This window comes from Neovison vison, chromosome 2 (assembly GCF_020171115.1).
Source record: "Neovison vison isolate M4711 chromosome 2, ASM_NN_V1, whole genome shotgun sequence".
Taxonomy (NCBI): domain Eukaryota; kingdom Metazoa; phylum Chordata; class Mammalia; order Carnivora; family Mustelidae; genus Neogale; species Neogale vison.
In genome coordinates this window covers 52,380,122-52,400,331 of record NC_058092.1, presented here as the reverse complement: position 1 = coordinate 52,400,331, position 20,210 = coordinate 52,380,122, and the positions used below count along the sequence as shown (strand labels likewise).

At 36.8% G+C, this 20,210-nt stretch overlaps 1 protein-coding gene and 1 pseudogene across 1 annotated transcript in view; both read right to left on the bottom strand.

The window, feature by feature from the left end:
* Positions 1–724: 724 nt before the first annotated feature.
* LOC122898725 lies at positions 725–1,686 on the bottom strand (annotated as a pseudogene).
* A 502-nt stretch (positions 1,687–2,188) lies between these two features.
* The window catches only part of EFCAB7 (EF-hand calcium binding domain 7), a 50,664-nt gene continuing 32,642 nt past the window's right edge, over positions 2,189–20,210 (bottom strand). Inside the window, exons 11-14 of the mRNA XM_044238372.1 lie at positions 11,723–11,871; positions 6,001–6,210; positions 3,434–3,541; positions 2,189–2,446 (exon numbers count right to left, since the gene is read on the bottom strand). Of these exons, the coding sequence (XP_044094307.1) occupies positions 2,372–2,446; positions 3,434–3,541; positions 6,001–6,210; positions 11,723–11,871 (542 nt within the window). The 3' untranslated portion in view covers positions 2,189–2,371. The remainder of the gene's footprint in view (positions 2,447–3,433; positions 3,542–6,000; positions 6,211–11,722; positions 11,872–20,210) is intronic.

Sequence of the window (20,210 nt, the reverse complement as noted above, 5' to 3'; positions counted from 1 at the left end):
CTGCGAGTCTCATGTCTTTCTTGGGCTCCCATATGTATATAATGAAATTTCTTTTTCTCCTGTTAATGTCTTATGTCTATTTGACTCTTAGACCAGCCACTGACTCTAGAAAGTGAGGCTAGATACTTGGTTCCTAGACCTGTTTTGAAAGCAGAGGCAGAACTATAGTTGTATTAGTTGCATTAATTTAGCTCCACATTCTATTTTGTTCCCTACTTATGTTTTATGCATCTCTTAACTTCATACATGATCAATCACTACTACTCCCTATTTACCCACTGACTGTAGAAACCTAATGGGTAACATTTGTCTTGAAATTATCTGATGTACTAGATCATACCAGGTCCTAAACGGCCCCTCATTGTCTGGAAGAACGCATACCTCCAGCTTTTTTCAAGGCCTCTCTCTTCCTGGTTCAAGAAACTCTTCACCCTCCTCTCATGTATTCACCTCCTTTCCCAAATATATACAAACTGTCCTTAGGCTCAAAAGGGCAAGGCAGCTTTGGGAACGATCTCCTGACTTCTTCTTGGGCTGCTCTTCTGATAATAAAGCTCCCTTTGCTTAAAAACCGGGCTCTCGGGGCGCCTGGGTGGCTCAGTGGGTTAATTTAAGCCTCTGCCTTCAGCTCAGGTCATGATCTCAGAGTCATGGGATCGAGCCCCGCTTCGGGCTCCCTGCTCAGCAGGGAGCCTGCTTCCCCTCTCTCTCTCTCAGCCTGCCTCTCCGCCTACTTGTGATCTCTGTCTGTCAAATAAATCTTTAAAAAACAAAAAAACAAAAAACCGGGCTCTCAAACATACTGTGTATCAGGTGCTCGGACAAGCTTGAGTTCAGTAACAAAAGAAAGGGAAAAATTTTCCCCAGCAATAACTTGAATGCTTTTAGCTAACCATTTCTTTGAGTAGTTCAGGGATACAACATCATTTTGCATGAGGAAAGCTGAAATTCCATACAGGTACCACAAGATACTATGCATGCTCTAATCCAGTAAAATGTCTATTGCCACAAGAATGAACTTTAACACATGTATCATAGTGTGCTTTCCCATCTCCTGGATGGCTAAGGCCCCAGGTTCTGTGAGTTAATGCTATTACATTACATTCTGATCTGTCTCATCTTATAGATCATTTTTGGCAAGAAAGGACAGATGATACCAGAGCAGACTGTATAGTTGAAGAAACTGCATATACACTTTCTTTAGAGCACCAGCATTATATTTGCATGGACTCTGACATCTAAGAGGGTTATAAGATTATGGTTCAGGTTAAAGATCTTCTCATCAGGGAAAACATCCCTGAATTTGTGATTTGCTGCAGTTTTTTTCTCATTCGTTCAAATGTCAAATCACTCACCAACCACTACCATCAGTTGTCATGTCTACTGTGCTATGGTACACTAAGACAAGAATCCCCTCAGAAGTAAATTCAACACCCCATCCAGACCTGTTGCTCCAATCATACCGCCTGCCAAATGGCTGCCAGTATGGACGATGGTGGAATAGCTTCCAGGGCTTGAATACCTACAGGGCCAGAAGGGACTGGAGGAAGAAGCATCAGTTCAAAGCTGAAAAGGTGCATCAGGAGTAAAGGCTGCTGGTGGAAAGGCAGGTTTTGAAGGGGCTATACATTAGCAGCAGCAAAGAGAAGGGGCCCAGGAGGCTCCCTGGTCTTCCCACAGCCACATGCTTGTGACCACAGTGGCACGGATGGGAGTCTGTGACCTTTTGGGCTCCTGGGACAGAAGAGTGAGAAGACAGGGTGAGAGCCCAAGGCACTAGCTGCAGTTGGCCTATTTTCATTTTCTTTGAGTTTATTTTTGGTCAGTAAGACTAAACCAAAAGTATACAGGATTTTGTAGAATTCATCAAATACTACTTTTTAAAAGCTTACCTGTAATTTTATTTATTTTTTTAAAAGATTTTATTTATTTGACAGAGAAATCACAAGTAGGCAGAGAGGCAGGCAGAGAGAAGGGGGAAGCAGGCTCCCCACCAAGCAGAGAGCCTGATGCAGGGCTCGATCCAAGGACCCCAGGATCATGACCTGAGCCGAAGGCAGAGGCTCAACCCACTGAGCCACCTGGGTGCCCCAATTGGTAATTTTATTTTGATTTACTATTGGTAGATGAAATAGGCCCATATTTCTCATTAAATTAATAAGAAAGTCACACATTTAAAACATTATTATTTCTATTTTATATTTATACTTTAATCATAAAGTATATAACATGGGTATAAAATATAAACACATACAAATTAAATAGATTGTTTATGTACATCAGTTAAATTGATTAGCATTTAGTTTAACAAAAATAACAGACTAAACCTGGAAGAATTCTTAGCTTGACAGCCTCAAGTAGAAAACAATACTTAAGATACAAGGGAATACACACAATGATATATCCATTCTTGTCGTTCATTCAGAGGCATTACATGTTGACAAACCTGCATATAAAAATAGAAAACTTTTACTTTCCCTTTACATATTGTTATTTTTGGCTACTTTTTAAACAGGGTAACATTTCTAGGCCCTATGCAAAAAATATCCCTGGGCGGATAAAATTCTATACCATTTGCCCTTAGTGGATACCTACAATCTATGATCTGATGTCTAACAGAATAATCCAGCATAAATTCTACTCAAATATAGTAGTTGATATTTGGTGTATATAAATGTGAGGTAGGAGTAGTAGAAAAGGGAGTAGTGGAAATAGGAGTATCATTTTTTCGCTAAACCTAGAGTATTAAAATTCTCTTTGGGATTCTGTAGACTCCTCTTTATTCGGTTTTAGAATGTTTTAGGATTTCATGGACAGAATGAAGAAAGGGTAAGTAAGAACAGAAGGCTTTTTCTTTTTTCCCTTCACTAGACCAGTTTCAGAGTCCCTGCCTTTGAACCCCTAGCTAAATTAGAAACCCACAGCTCTGCTAACACTAGAAACTACAGCTGTTCCTGGCTCTTGACTTAGATAACTTAAGTTATCTAAAACTTAAGAGGCCTTTTCTCTCTCAGGTTACTTTGGAAAATCTTAATAATGTAGATAAAAACATTTTGGATTAGCAAAATTCCCATTTATTATAAATATTACTTTGTCTTTCTATATGATGTTGCAAAGTGTTTTCACTTACACCATTTTATTTTTATCTTTACATTAATCTTGTGAACTACCTAACACTAGTAATATTACATTAATTTTACATTTAAAGAGACAGGAACAGAGTGGGCAAGTGAATCTCTCATAATCACTGGACCAAATAGTGAGAACTAAACTAGAACAAAAATCTCCTAATATAGGATGATAATAATATGAATATCATATTTAGAATAATTTTCTACTTTATTTCATACTTCCACTTATTCATAGTTTTATTAGTAAAAATGTTTTTTCAAACAATAAAACAAAAAGCTTAAATTAGAAAACAATACATTACCATTGTAGATTTTGATGCCACTTCTACAGCAAATATGTTGAGTCCTCTGTTATTTACGCAGTTTTTACTTAGTTCATTGTTGATGTGAATAATCACTTTATTATCTGACTATAAAAAAAATTTCATAAGTTGCCAGTCCTTTCTTTAATAAATACAAACAAATAAAATGATTATTATAAACATTTTGTAAGTCTTGTGATAGAGGTACTCACAGGGTCTACAGAAATATAGAAAATACCATAGAAACACAGAAACATTAGCTTAGACTGGGTTAGCAAGGAAGACCTTAAGGAAGAAGCAATACTTGAGATAATAGATCATAGATATTAGAGAGCCTCTGAAGCTGGTGAATGAAAGATACGTAGGCACCAAAGTATTCCCCTGCTAAGAAAGCTACAAGCACTTCCGAGTGACTACAAGGGGGCAGTATAACATTATACTACCTAGATTCATTTCTCAGCTCTAATACTCAGCATGTGACCTTCTGCAAGTTATTTAATGTCCCCATGCTTCAATGTCTTTGTGTGTAAAATGTGGTTAGTACTTACTTCATTGGGTTGTTGTGAGAAGTAAATGTGTTAATAAATGTAAAGTACCTGACAAATGGGAAACTCTAAAATATTATTATTATTACATCATTTTGATGCAGGGAAGTTTAGTCTTCCTTGAGGGAACGGAAGGAGATGGAGGGTTGAGAAATGATAGTTAACTACAGAACAGAGAAACTGTGGTTAAGATAGTGAGTCCCATCCATGCTTTTAGTTTTTTTTTTTTTTTCCCCAATTTATTTATTTTCAGAAAAACAGTATTCATTATTTTTTCACCACACCCAGTGCTCCATGCAAGCCATGCCCTCTATAATACCCACCACCTGGTACCCCAACCTCCCACCCCCCCGCCACTTCAAACCCCTCAGATTGTTTTTCAGAGTCCATAGTCTCTCATGATTCACCTCCCCTTCCAATTTACCCCAATTCCCTTCTCCTCTCTAACGCCCCTTGTCCTCCATGCTATTGGTTATGCTCCACAAATAAGTGAAACCATATGATAATTGACTCTCTCTGCTTGACTTATTTCACTCAGCATAATCTCTTCCAGAACCAAGATGCCCTTCAACGGATGAATGGATAAGGAAGATGTGGTCCATATACACTATGGAGTATTATGCCTCCATAAGAAAGGATGAATACCCAACTTTTGTAGCAACATGGACGGGACTGGAAGAGATCATGCTTTTAGTTTTAATAAAACAGAGAATGGAAGGGAAGGCATGCTGGATCTTAGGAATCACCCTCCAAAACTTTATGATCCACTTGAAGACTGGAATCTCCTAGCTGGGGACCCTAACTGTTTTTATGAAGTCCAAGTCCTCCATCTCATTTTCAAGATAATATATATAAAATCTGTACCCATACCACCTATGTTATTTATCTTTGTACTACTCCTCCAAATAAAGCTCTCCGTTTCTACATAGAAGATATTCCCACTATTTCCTCTACTCTCCACATTAACCCTCTTACATATTACTCCGTACACTGTTTCTGTGCTTCTAATGGCTGTCTCTGCATATCTAATCTTAGTTTGTCTCCAATCCCATACCACTGTCCCCTTCCCCTCATCACTAGTCTTTCCCTATCTTCTATAGTCCAAATTAACATCAAGCACAAGAGATGCAGATATAGTAAAACTACTGCACAAGTAAGCAGTACCAGATAATTTAACATTTAATTATTCTGTGATCTATTTTGAGAGTATTAATTCTGTCTCTCCAACTAGGCCAAAGCTCCTTCAAAGCAGAGATCATATTACAACTGATAGTGGTCTCTTTTGTGACTAGAAGAGTTAGTTACATAGTATATATTCACATTGACTCAATACTCAGCCAAACTTTAAGCACTTTAAGAAATTCATGGTAAGCATAAAAATAATGTTAAGTATCACCAGGAACTAAAAGAAATAGCCAATAGTCCTAAAAATCCAGCCATCTTGAGTAAAATTTTATGAAAATTTATGTTTCCAGAAAGCTTATCTCTAAGCATTTATATTCTCTTGGCCTGCAATATCAGTAGTAGCAGGATGGTAGCCAGAGTTAGCAATAATTGGCTTGATAAAAATAGGTCCTGGGCAGTGGAATATATTAGATAAAATGATGACAGTCTATAGAATTTCTAATATTTCAAAGTGTGGAAGAAGTAGGTCTAAATTTTTTCTTTACTTTGTCTTATTTCTTTAAAACCCAATGTCTGTTATTTGAAATAGTTATGTATGTGTGAAGATTTTTAATAACAAACTAAATAAAATACTTTATTATGCTCATACCCATATTATGCTCTATCTTCAGAGATCTCCAGATATTTAATTTTCATAATACAATTATCTCAAACTTTAAAAAATGTGTAAAAATTATCATGCTCAGTTTGAATTAGAAGCCTGAAAAGAAGAATTGCCCATTATAAATATTATTAATATAATGTGATATTAATTACTGTGCAAGAATAAAGAAAGAAAGAAGATGGAACATATTAGTAAACAATGCAGTTATGAGGAGAACACCTCATAAATAATACCTTGTTTTCAATAACTGATGTTATCCAGGTGTCACGCTTATAAGTATGTACAATTATATTTTCATAGCCATCCATTACCCTGGCATCTCCTTTATTAAGGACAGATTTACAAATGGCCTTCTCAAGTTGCCCACTGCATGCCTCCATATGGACAGCTTTAATTCTTGGCTTGCATTTGTCTGCATAGATATCGATGATAAATGGGCATGCCTGATAGGAAAGAAAAAGCGAAACTTGTTTTAGTTTTCTGATAAAATTAAAAATAACTGTTATTAATATGTTTATCATGTGGTTTAAGAAGACATACTGTACCTTCCAGCTTGTCCTTCTCATATACCTTTAAAAGATTTTAGTAGTATGAATTCAATAATAAAAAAGCATAAATTATTTTTTGTTAGCATATAAACTGACAATGTTCACAAAAAAAGGAAAGAAAACTATAATCTCAAGCAAATCAGTAATCTTCCTATCAGCCACAGCACCATCCCTCCATTTGGTTTAAAATTAAATATATAGCATATTAGTTATTTAATTTCCTATTCTAACTTTAAGACTACAGAAAGAAATCCTTAAAGGACTGTAAAAATAATTAATCTATTTAAAATTGAAACTTAAATCATGGATATAGAGCACCAAAAAGAATGTAGAAAACAAATTCACAGTTCAAAGTTAGTGTAAAAGCACATTTAAAATCTGAGATCTAAATGACATTCTGTATTTGGAAATGGATCTTTCTAATGTCTATCTTTTAGTCTTTACCAGAGCCAACATGATGAGGCACACAGGAGCCTTTGTCTCTCTATCCAACCAAGTCTTCCTGCCTTGCTATATTCTTGCCACTCTGATCATCCAGATCCTAGAACAAATAAAGCTCTTTCCCGTGTCAGAGACTTTGTGTATAGTATTCTATCTGCTTGGAAGGTTCTTTCACATCTTTTTACATGGGTACCGCATTCTCCTCCTTCAGGTTAAGGCTTAAGGGTCATGTCTACAGAGAGAGTTGCTTGGATCTCCCAGTCTCCTTCCTGCCTATACTATTCTTCTCTAGTTTGGTCTATGGCTTGTTTCTTTCAAAGTGTTTTTTATTTTTTTATTTTATTATTATTATTTTTTTAAGATTTTATTTATTTATTTGACAGGCAGAGATCACAAGTAGGCAGAGAGGCAGGCAGAGAGAGAGGAAGAAGCAGGCTCCCCGCTGAGCAGAGAGCCCAATGTGGGGCTCGATCCCAGGACCCCAGGATCATGACCTGAGCCGAAGGCAGCGGCTTTAACCCACTGAGCCACCCAGGCGCCCCTCAAAGTGTTTTTTAAATAATTTTATTTATTTTCCAATTAATTAATCATTCTCCTTTGTGGAACATGAATTCCATAAAGGCAGGAATTCTGACTATTCTATTCACCATTTATCCTCAGTGCCTCTTTGTTACAGACTCACCACATGGTAGGCATCCAATAAATATTTGTTGAATAAATAGTGAATTTATACATACTGATGGTCACCTTTTTATTTGGAGGACAAAAAAAGCCTGAAATTAGTAAAACATGATCAGAAATTTTTATTTTTAAAGAAATCTTTAATGATTCTAACCTTCAGCAGTAATAAAGTTATTTTTATAAGAGAGACAGTAGAGTGAAACATCACTGGACTAGAAAACAGAAGATCTAGGTTTGTAATTGGATTTTGCCATTTGCTAGCTATGTAGTCACTTAACTTTTATGAAGTTTAGTTTCTTTAAAGGAAAAGTGGGAATAATTAATATATATTCTGCCAAGGGTTGTTGGAAATATCTAATAGGCAATATGTGTGAAAATATCTTACAATGTAGAATTCTAAAAAAAGAAAAGATTTGTGATAGTTACAAGAATATATAAATATATAAATCCTTTGTCTTTATATTTATTTTATTTTATTTTAATTCCAGTATAGTTAAAATAAAGTGTTATGTTTCCAGTATACAATACTGCGATTCAACAATTCCTCACATCACCCAGCGCTCATCTCAAGTGCCCTCCTTAATCCCCATTACCTATTTTCACACATCCCTCCCACCTACCTACCCCTATATCAATCCTTTAAATCAAATGTTACCACATATATACAACCCTATCACTAACAGAAACTATCCAACATATTTATACCAATTTGTTGATTATGAGTTGTTATTTTCTCCTTCTTATATTACTGTTTGCTGGTGTAAATAATTCTATAATTGAATTGTAAACAATTCTCAGTCCAACAACTCTGTAAGCCTTATTGAATGACGACAATGTTTTCACTGTTATTCTGTTAATCAAAAGTATTCATGCCAAGAACAGATTTTTTTGGATGCCCCCGTACCAAATCCTGACTTGTTTGTGGATGAGTCTTATATTAAAGAAAGAAACAAAAAACAATACCAGGCTTCACATATAGTAGTCTCTCATAAAATCTGTTTCCTTACCATGAAATATATTCAAATGACTAAACTGTGGCTTTTTCTCAGACATAAGACAGTAAAATATATAAACTAATAGCTAGTACACTTTTAGAATAACTAACTTTTAAAAAATGCTGTAGAAAAAAGGAGGATTTTCCCCCTCTGATCAAGTACCCCTTAAAAATGAAGAAGGAGGGAATGCCTGGGTGGTTCAGAAGGTTAAGGGTCTGCCTTCGGATCAGATCATGATCCCAGGGTCCTGGGATCAAGCCCTGCATCGGGTTTCCAGCTCTGCTTCTCCCTCTCCCACTTGTCTTGCTATGTCTCTCTCTGTCAAATAAACAAATAAAATCTTTTAAAAATTTTTTTTAAAAATGAAGAAGGGGGAAGAAAAAAACAAAAATAAAATAAAATTGAACAAGGGGTGCCTGACTGGCCCAGTCAGTAGAGCATGCAACTCTTTATCTCAGGGTCATGAGTTCAAGTCCCACGTTGGGTATAGAGCTTACTTTAAAAACAACAACAACAACAAATACATTATATGATACCTAAAATAATGACCATAAAGGAAGAGACGCAAAGTAAAAGAAATTCCATAAAAGCTAATATAGTGTATTATAGATACTACACAAGTAGTTTAAAAGTACTATAGAAACACTTTAGAAATATTAAAGTCTATACATAAAACAGTAACAAAATAGAACAAATCCATGGAGAAGTTTAAGGATTCCATCACAGATAGGCAAAACCTGGACTGCTAAATTCTGAAGCACTGTGTATGATTGTGTTCTAAAAAAAAATGAGGGTAAGATCTGGCAAAACCAGAATGTCCAGCTAGATACTAGATAAAATCCTCCATGAAACAACTCATTCCAATAGGGATAAACTGGCCATAATATTAATCATTGGGGAAAAACTTTCCTAAGATAATGAAGGATGTGGTTAGTCCAGGCTTTATCGGTAGGTAAATTGACCTGGAAAAATTGTGGTATATGAACTGAGACTATGCTCCAGAAGACTCTCTAAGCATTTCCAAATTGATTTTATACAGTTGAATCTTTCTCTATGATTTATGAATATGTACTATTAATAACAGTACAGTTATTTTCAGGATGGGTCAAAATATTTCACTGTTGAAAAGCCACAACCAGGGCACCTGGGTGGCTCAGTGGGTTAAGCCGCTGCCTTCGGCTCAGGTCATGATCTCAGGGTCCTGGGATCAAGTCCCACATCGGACTCTCTGCTCAGCAGGGAGCCTGCTTCCCTCACTCTCTCTGCCTCTCCGTCTGCTTGTGATTTCTCTCTGTCAAATAAATAAATAAAATCTTTAAAAAAAAAAAAAAAGAAAAGCCACAACCAGGGCACCTGGCTGGTTTGGTAGAACTCCTGATCTTGGGGTTATGTTTGAGCAGCATGTTGGGTGTAGAGATTACTTAAACCCTTTATTGGGATGCCTGGGTGGCTCAGTCCATTAAGCAGCTGCCTTCAGCTCAGGTCATGATCCTGGGATCCTGCTCTCCCTCTCCCTTAGCCCCTACCCCTGCTCTTCTCTCTCTCAAATAAATATATAAAACATTTTTTAAAAACTTCATTTATTTTAATTTAAAAGTTTTTTTAAAGATTTTATTTATTTATTTGAGAGAGAGAGCTGCACAAGTGGGGCAAGGGGCAGAGGGAGAGGAAGAAACAGACTCTCCACTAAGCAGGGAGCTGGATGTGGGACTTGATCCCAGCACCCTAACATCATGACCTGAGCTGAAGTCAGACGCTTAACCGACTGAGCTACCTAGCTGCCCCCAAAATAAAACCTTTAAAAAACAAAACAGGGGTGCCTGGTTGGCTCAGTCAGTTAAGCCAGTTAGTTAAGCCAGTCGGTTAAGTCAGTTAAGTCCAATTCTTGGTTTCAGCTCAGGTGGTGATCTCATGGGTGTGGGATGGATCCCTGTGTGGGGCTCTGGGCTCATCAAGGAGTCTGCTGAAGATCTCTCTCCCTCTCCTGCTCCTTTCTGTGCACGTTTTCTCTTCCTCTCTTAAGTAAATAAATAAATATTTTAAAAACTTCTTTTAATCTCAGAAATCCTTCTTGCCTATGGCTTCAAAGGTTAATGACATCAGTAAATGCTATAGAGTATCTTTTTTTTTTTTTTTTAAAGATTTTATTTATTTATTTGAGAGAGAGACAGTGAGAGAGAGCACGAGCGAGGAGAAGGTCAGAGAGCGAAGCAGACTCCCCATGGAGCTGGGAGCCCGATGCGGGACTCGATCCCGGGACTCCAGGATCACGCCCTGAGCCGAAGGCAGTCGTCCAACCAACTGAGCCACCCAGGCGTCCCAATGCTATAGAGTATCTTATATTGCTTTTCACTAATTTCTCTTATTAACTGAAGACATGTGTAGTAGATACAATATTATTCATAGATTAGGTGCTGATTTTGCACCATTGGCAGAATGTGCGATTCACTGAACATTAGGTAAGTAGGATGTAAAAAGTTATTATAACTACTCACCTCTTATTTTTAAAAATGGCAAAAAAGTTATAGAGAACTTTTCAGTAAAGAGGTTTATGAGGGATTTTGAATGATGTCAAGGCTAGGACTTAAACCAAAGTCTCCACACACACAAAATTTAAAGCTTGTTGATGTTAGTGTTACCCTCCTGAGCTGATTTATTTAGAGAAAGGACAGATACTATTTTTAAGAATATGAATAACAAATGTACTGTTATCTGATGCATGGCCCGAAACTCATAATTTCTTTATTTTACACCTGACTCAAAAATATAGAAGTTAAGAAATACTCATTTTTATTATTTCTCTGGTTTACTGCAAATCTTAATAATGATAGCAAATACATACGCAATGCTATATATAAGCCAAGTACCATCCCAAGTGTTTTACACATATTAACCCAAGAATCAGAATTCCAATTCTCACATAGACACATTCTCCTTATTTGCAGGTTTTATTCTGTTAGGACAAAGAATTCCCTATAGACATGAGACTTCAGCAACTAAAACAGCCATTGTCAATTAAGAAATATAATTTTTTAATTACCAATTTTTTTCCTGCATATCATAGCTCAAATTCTTCTGTTCCTGAATTATTTCAATGCTGGAAGTAACTAAATTTCAAGAATAGGAACTTTCATAAACTAGCAGGAACACACTGCTACACTCACAACTCATTCATATATTGAAATTCAAGGATATGAGTGCCCAATTGAAAAGTTATGTGTCAGGAAAATGTTCATGGTGTAAAATATTATGGACCTTAAACCCATTGCAAAACTTTCAGACTGCTTTACCTCTGTTAATTCCAGAGCTTTATTGTAGCCCATTGAATGCAGAGTTACCCAAAGGTCACGAGGATCTCCTTCTCGATCATTGGCTTCCATTAGATTCAGATCCATAAAGCCCTGTCTTGTTAGTTCATTCTTCTTTGTATCAAAATTGTCTGTTAAAACAACGAAAAGTTTCTCTGTTACATAATTTTTAAAAGATTGATTTAGTTATTTCAGAGAAAGAGCAAGTGAGCAGGGGAAGGGACCAAGGGAGAGAAAGAGAGAGAAGCAGACACCCTGAGAAGCACAGACCCCAGTGAAGGGGTCTAGCCCACAACCCTGAGATCATGCCCTGAGCCAAAATCCAGATTCGGATGCTCAACTGACTGAGCCACCCACGTGCCCTTCTTACATAATTTTACAAGTCATACAGCTAATAAAAGGCCTATGTGTATTATTACTCATAATTATTTATTTTAAAGGTTGCCTTCCTATGACTCCATGAACAATATAAAAATGGAATGAAAATAAGTCAATTGGAGAAAGACAACTATCATATGATCTCCCTGATATGAGGAAATAGAGATGCAATGTGGGGGGCTTGAAGGGTAGGAAAAGAATAAATGAAACAAGATGGGATCAGGAGGGAGACAAACCATAAGAGACTCTTAATGTCACAAAACAAACTGAGGGGGGGCCGGGGGGAAGGGGGAAGGGAGAGGGTGGTGAGGTTATGGACATTGGGGAGGGTATGTACTATGGTGAGTGCTGTGAAGTGTGTAAACCTGGCAATTCACAGACCTGTACCCCTGGGGCTAATAATACATTATATGTTTATAAAAAAAATTTAAAAAGTTAAAAAAAAAAAGAATGAAAATGGCTCAAAACATACTAGTGATAGCAAACAGGATTCAACAGCATATTAAAAAGATTATCCACCATGACCAGGTGGGATTCATCCCTGGGTTACAAGGATGGTTCAACATTCGCAAATCAATCAATGTGATAGAACAAATCAATAAGGGAAGAGAGACGATTCACATGGTCCTCTCAATTGATGCAGAAAAAGCATCTGACAAAATTCAGCATCCGTTTCTGATTAAAACGCTTCAAAGTTTAGGGATAGAGGGAACATTCCTGAACTTCATAAACTCTATCCATGAAAGACCCACAGCAAATATCCTCCTCAATTGGAAAAAGCTCGCAGCCTTCCCGTTGAGATCAGGAACACAACAAGGATGCCCACTCTCACCACTCTTGTTCAACATAGTATTAGAAGTCCTAGCAACAGCAATCAGACAACAAAGAGAAATAAAAGGTATCCAAATTGGCAATGAAGAAGTCAAACCCTCTCTCTTCACAGATGACATAATTCTTTAAATGGAAAACCCAAAAGACTCCACCCCCAAACTACTAGAACTCATACAGCAATTCAGTAATGTGGCAGGATACAAAGTCAATGTACAGAAATCAGTGGCTTTCTTATACACTAACAATTAAAATACAGAAAGGGAAATTAGAGAATCGATTCCATTTACTATAGCACCAAGAACCATAAGATACCTGGGAATAAACCTAACCAAAGAGGTAAAGGATCTGTACTTGAGGAACTACAGAAGACTCATGAAAGAAATTGAAGAAGACACAAAAAGATGGAAGACCATTCCTTGCTCTTGGATCGGAAGAATAAACATTTTTAAAATGTCTCTACTGCCTAGAGCAATCTATACTTTTAACGCCATTCCAATCAAAATTCCACCGGTATTTTTCAAAGAGCTGGAGCAAATAATCCAAAAATTTGTATGGAATCAGAAGAGACCCCAAATCGCTAAGGAAAGGTTGAAAAGCAAAAATAAAACTGGGGGTATCACGTTACCTGATTTCAAGCTTTACTACAAAGCTGTGATCACTAAGACAGCATGGTACAGGCATAAAAACAGACACATAGACCAGAAGAACAGAGTAGAGAGCCCAGATATGGACCCTCAACTCTATGGTCAAATAATCTTCGACAAAGCAGGAAAACATATACAGTGGAAAAAAGACAGTCTCAATAAATGGTGCTGGGAAAACTGGACAGTTATATGTAGAAGAATGAAACTCGACCATTCTCTTACACCATACACAAAGATAAACTTGAAATGGATAAAAGACCTCAATGTGAGACAGGAATCCATCAGAATCCTAGAGGAGAACTTAGGCAGTAACCTCTTTTATATCAGCCACAGCAACCTCTTTCAAGATATGTCTCCAAAGGCAAAGGAAACAAAAGCAAAAATGAACTTTTGGGACTTCATCAAGATCAAAAGCTTCTGCACAGCAAAGGAAACAGTCACAAAACAAAGAGGCAACCCAAAGAATCAGAGAAGATATTTGCAAATGACAGTACAGACAAAAGGTTGATATCCAGGATCTATAAAGAACTTTTCAAACTCAACACACACAAAACAGATAATCATATCAAAAAATGGGCAGAAGATATGAACAGACACTTCTCCAATGAAGACATACAAATGGCTATCAGACACATGAAAAAATGTTCATCATCACTAGCCATCAGGGAGATTCAAATTAAAACCACATTGAGATACCACCTTATACCAGTTAGAATGGCCCAAATTAGTAAGACAGGAAACAACGTGTGTTGGAGAGGATGTGAAGAAAGGGGAACCCTCTTACACTGTTGGTGGGAATGCAAGTTGGTGCAGCCACTTTGGAGAACAGTGTGGAGATTCCTCAAGAAATTAAAAATAGAGCTTCCCTATGACCCTGCAATTGCACTACTGGGTATTTACCCCAAAGATACAGATGTAGTGAAAAGAAGGGCCATCTGTACCCCAGTGTTTATAGCAGCAATGGCGATGGTCGCCAAACTGTGGAAAGAACCAAGATGCCCTTCAATGGACAAATGGATAAGGAAGATATATGGTCCATATACACTATGGAGTATTATGCCTCCATCAGAAAGGATGAATAGCCAACTTTTGTAGCAACGTGGACAGGACTGGAAGAGATTAAGCTGAGTGAAATAAGTCAAGCAGAGAAAGTCAATTATCATATGGTTTCACTTATTTGTGGAGCATAACAAATAGCATGGAGGACAAGGGGAGATGGACAGGAGAAGGGAGTTGAGGGAAATTGGAAGGGGAGGTGAACCATGAGAGACTATGGACTCTGAAAAACAATCTGAGGGTTTTGAAGGGTGGGGTTGGGAGGTTAGGGGATCCAGGTGGTGGATATTGGAGAAGGCATGTATTGCATGGAGAACGGGGTGTGGTGCAAAAAGAATGAGTACTGTTACACTGAAAAGAAATTAAAAAAAAAAAAAAACATGCTAGTGAATTATCATTTCAGTTTCCCACAACTCAGCACAAAGCACCATCATAGTTCATGATTTGGTTTTCAAATCATGAGGAAATTGTCATTTTTCTGGGTAAGTCCCAACTTGCTTGCTTATCTAGAGTATATACTGATACATATTTTTAAAAATTAAAATGCTTCATATATGTTTGCCACCTAAACACAGGAGAACCTGGATGAATATGATGTAATACCCCCTAAACTACTGGTGTGTCAAAAAGGGAGATGTGGATAGTGCCAGGTTTAAGGAGACTGCTATACACCTAACTACTCTAATTTTAACCAAATTGCCCTTTGGTCCTTAAAAAACTGTCAGATAATGGGAAACACTTTCGGTTCTATGAATGTCCCAGACAAATAAATCTACGTATATCCATTTTAACATTATTTGTAAGTAAAACTAAATTCACCTAGAAATATCTACACATGTATAATTCCTGAATTTGTCTATTATATGGATAACAAACAACTACTCACCTTGGGTTATATTCTGTTAACTGCCCTACAATAAGAAAGATTTTATTTTCCAGCTTCCAACTGTAATATACCCAAGGAAAATAGGTACTCCTTATTTAAGATATCTCTTTTGGATGCATTATTGTGAAAAAAGCAGCAGAAACATAACAATTTAAAACTGATTAGTAGTTTAATAGTAGTATAATTGATTAATGGTATTAATAGATTAATAATTTATAGAATTTGGAAAGTGACAAAGAACTTTTGCAAGAAAAAAAGTAAATGTAGATTAAATTAGATCATAGAAATGGTAATGATCGGGGCACCTGGGTGGCTCAGTGGGTTAAAGCCTCTGCCTTCATCTCAGGTAGTCCTGATCCTCAGGTAGTCCTGGGATCGAGCCCCACATCAGGCTCTCTGCTCAGCAGAGAGCCTGCTTCCTCCTCTCTCTCTGTCTGCCTCTCTGCCTACTTGTGATCTCTGTCTGTCAAATAAATAAATAAAATCTTTTTAAAAAATGGTAGCCATCAAACTGGGGGCTGGAGCTACAATGTAATAAAGCAAGATGAAAAAAATAATTGATATCAATACAACAAAATTATTACTTCCAAGAAAAATATATCTAGATACCATACTATAGACTATCAATAAGTAATCTACTTTTAAAACTTAAAATTCTCAATCCTCCATTACTTTTTTATAAATTCATTAATACCCAACTATAAGATTTTCTTTAAAGCTATATAGTATTCAAGACAGTGTGATAGTGGCAAAAAATTAGGCACATAGATCAGTGGAACAAAACAGAGAAACCAGAAATAGACCCATACAATTATAGTGAACTGATATTTGACAAAGGAGCAAAGTCAATTTAAAGGGAAAAAGGATAGTTTTTGTTTTTATGTATTTTTTTAATTTGGAAAAAGGATAGTTTTATCAATAAATGGTGCTAAAACAACTGGATATACACAAGTAAAAAAATAAATATAGACAAAGACCTTACATCTGTCGCAAAAATCAACTAAAATGGGTCACAGACCCAAAACACAAATCTATAAAACTTCTGGAAGATAACAGGAGAAAATTTGGGTGACTTGTGTTTGGCTATGTGTTTTTAGATACAACACCAAAAGCGCACAATCCAAAAGCATAACATATGAAAAGAAAAAAACACCTCAATCAAAAAATGGGCAAAAGATCTGACAGACATCTCACCAAACAAGAGATAGATGGTAAATAAGCGTATGAGAAGTTCATGTGTCATTAAGGAATTGCAAATTAAAGCAACAAGATACACACCTATATTCTAGGCTAAAATCCAAAAAACTAACACCACCAAATGCAGATGCTCATTCATTCCTGGTGGAAATACAAAATGGGACAGCCAGTTCGGAAGACAATTTGGCAGTTCTTTCAAAATTAAACATAGTTTTATTGTACCAGCAATCACTGAATTGAAATGAATTGAAACAAGCTGAAAACTATACATGCACAAAAATATGCACTAAGTATTTTTGTTATTAAAGATTTCACTTATTTATTTGACAGAGAACACAAGCAGGGGGAGCGGAAGAGGGAGAAGCAGGCTCCCTGCTGAGCTGGAAGTCCAATGAAGGGCTTAGTCCTAGGACCCTGGGATCGTGACCTAAGCAGAAGGCAGATGCTTAACCAGCTGACTGAGCCACCCAGGGACCCCTGCCCATGAATATTAATAGCAGCTACATTCACAATTACCAAAAATTCAAAATAACCAACGTGTCTTTTAATAGGTGAATGAATAAACAAACTATAGTACCTTCATACAATAGGATTATTACTTAGCGCCAAGCGCTGAGCTGTCAAATCAAAAAAAGAAATCTAAATACAACCGCTAAGTGAAAGAAGCCAGTCTGTAAAGGCTACATACTATATGATACTCCAACAAGGCACTCTGGAAGAGGCAAAACTGTAGAGACAATAAAAAGATCAGTGGTTTTGCCAGGGGTTTGAAGGGATGAATAGATACATGAGTAGCTAGAACACAAGGGATTTTTAAGGCAATGAAATTACTCTGTATGATACTATAAATGGCAGGTACGTGACATTATATATTTGCCAAAATCCAGAGAACTGTACAATACAATATAACCCTAATATAAGCTATGGATTTTAGTTAGTAAAAATGCATTAGTATTGGTTCATCAATTCTAACAATTGTATCAAAGTAATGCAAGATGTTAAAAGTAGGGGAAATTCTAGTATATGTGCTGCCGAAGCGAGCACAAAGTAGGGGAAATTCGTAGAGGGTGGAAAAAGAATTTATGGGAGATCTAGTGAATCCTTACTATAAACCTAAAACTACTCTAAAAATAAAGTCTATTAAAAAATAATAAAAATAAAAGTACTTTTAAGTTTACAAAAGTTTATTATCTTACAGATAAATAACACAGTTTCATATTATCAAGGAGGATAGATAAAATTAATATTATGTATCATTAGAAAAACAAAAATTTTTGGAACTTAAAAAGCCTAATTCTTTTCAGTATTATTAACATTGGTGAAGGAGAATCCCCTCTAAATCATTTTTTAAGTCAACCAGACTTGGGGACTTTTTTTGTAGCAGGGTATTTAAGCTTCTGGAATTTAATTGCCTGGATGAGAAACTCAGCTGTGAAATTTTCTTGCTGTTTGATCAGATGACTTACTGTCTTTGATTCTGTTTTCCTTATTTGTAAAATAAGAAATAATAGGATATACCTCAGAGGGGGCACCTGGGTGGCTCAGTTGGTAAAGTATCTGACTCTTGATTTTGGCTCAGGTCATGATCTCACCTCAGATCACGATATCACGGTTGTTAGGTTGAGCCCTGCAATGGGCTCTGTGCTGGGTGTGGAGCCTGCTTAAAATTCTCTCTCCTTCTCCCTCTGCCCCACCCCCACTTCTCTTACAAAAAAAAAAAAAAAAAAAGTACTTCCAACTGGTGTATGGTAAATTTTCAAAAAAATGTTAACTATCAATTCTACCAATTAAATTAAATTATTATTATTTTTTTAAAAGATTTTATTTATTTATTTGACAGACAAAGATTACAAGTAGGCAGAGAGGCAGGCAGAGAGAGAGGAGGAAGCAGGATCCCCGCTGAGCAGAGAGCCTAATGCAGGACCCTGGGATCATGACCTAAGCTGAAGGCAGAGGCTTTAACCCACTGAGCCACCCAGGCACCCCTATTATTATTTTTTTTTTAAGGAGGCTTCAAGCAGGGCCTGAACTCGTGACCCTAAGACAAAGACCTGAGCTGAGATCAAGAGTCAGATGCTTAACTGACTGAGGCAGCTAGGCTCCCCCAATTATGAAACTAAAATTTTATTCATCAAAAACTTTACCCTAAGAAAATTCTAATTATGATTCACTCTTATTGAATGTGCTCTAGTGCCAACAATAATCAAAAGACTGTATCGTTAAAGTTGCAAGATGATTATATCTTCCTAAGACTACTCTGTGTATTATCAATCTTGTTATTCAGTTTAATAGTATAAACCAACATGCATTTCTTGTTCCTGATTATATTACATAAACTTTCAGTTAAAAAGATACATTTATGCGGGGCGCCTGAGTGGCTCAGATGGCTGAGCATCTGCCTTCAGCTCAGGTCCTGAACTCAGTCAGCATCTTGGGATCAAGCCCTGCAGCTGGGTTCCCTGCTCAGTGGGGAGCCTGATTCTTCCTCTTCCTCTGCCATTCCCTCTGCTTGTGCTCTCTGACTCTCTCTCTCTGTCAAATAAAGTCTTCACTATATTTTTGAAAATCTTTCTACTAATAATATTTCTACTTTATTTGCTGTTTAGATAGACAGATTTATAAGAATCCCACCTGGCTCAATGACTTTGCCAACCTTAAACTGTCTTAAGAATCAAAGGAGTAGGACACATTACTACCCCAGTTACACCAATATGTGAGTTAATCTGTCTTCTGACTGCATTCTGGTTTTCTTATTCAGTGATCTATAGCTGGCTATGGCTTTTTGGTTTTCCCCTTTGATCTTTCAGTCCTTGGCTTAAATACGTAAGTCCTCCCCTCTTCCCAGACTTCTCCTAAGAGATAACAGAATTTGTCTCATCCTCAGTATTTTTCTTTGCCTACCTTGGTATTTTTGGTGTCCATACCTCCAAGGATGTACTTTCTCCCCCCTGTTCAATGGGGAGACTGCTTCTCCCTCTCCTCTCTGCTCATCTTCTCTCTCTTGCTATCTTGTCTCTCTCTCTCTCAAATAAATAAATAAAATCTTAAAAAAAAAAAAAAAGAACTTTCTGGAAACTGCTTAATTTTTAGTAAAACTCTAGCCTGTTAGATCTTTGATGCCCTGTCCTGGGCACAATTCGGGGCTCTCAACCACTTCAGTCCCATTATTATCAAGAGCTGGGACAAAATTTTTTTCCATTCTAAGCTCCAAAGAGCATAGGCTAAAAATGAAATTATATTTAATTGATATTTTAACTTAAATACTATACCAACTATCAATCTAAGGAAAATAAATGTTTATGTTTTTATGGTCTATAAACAATGTTACTACTTTAAAAAAAAGAGATTTTACTTATTTGAGAGAGAGGGAGAGCATGAGCATGAGTATGGGCGGTAAGGAAGGGCAGAGGGAGAGGAAGAACCAGGATCTCCTCTGAGCAGGGAGCCCAACGTGGGGTTCTATCCCAGGACCCTGGGA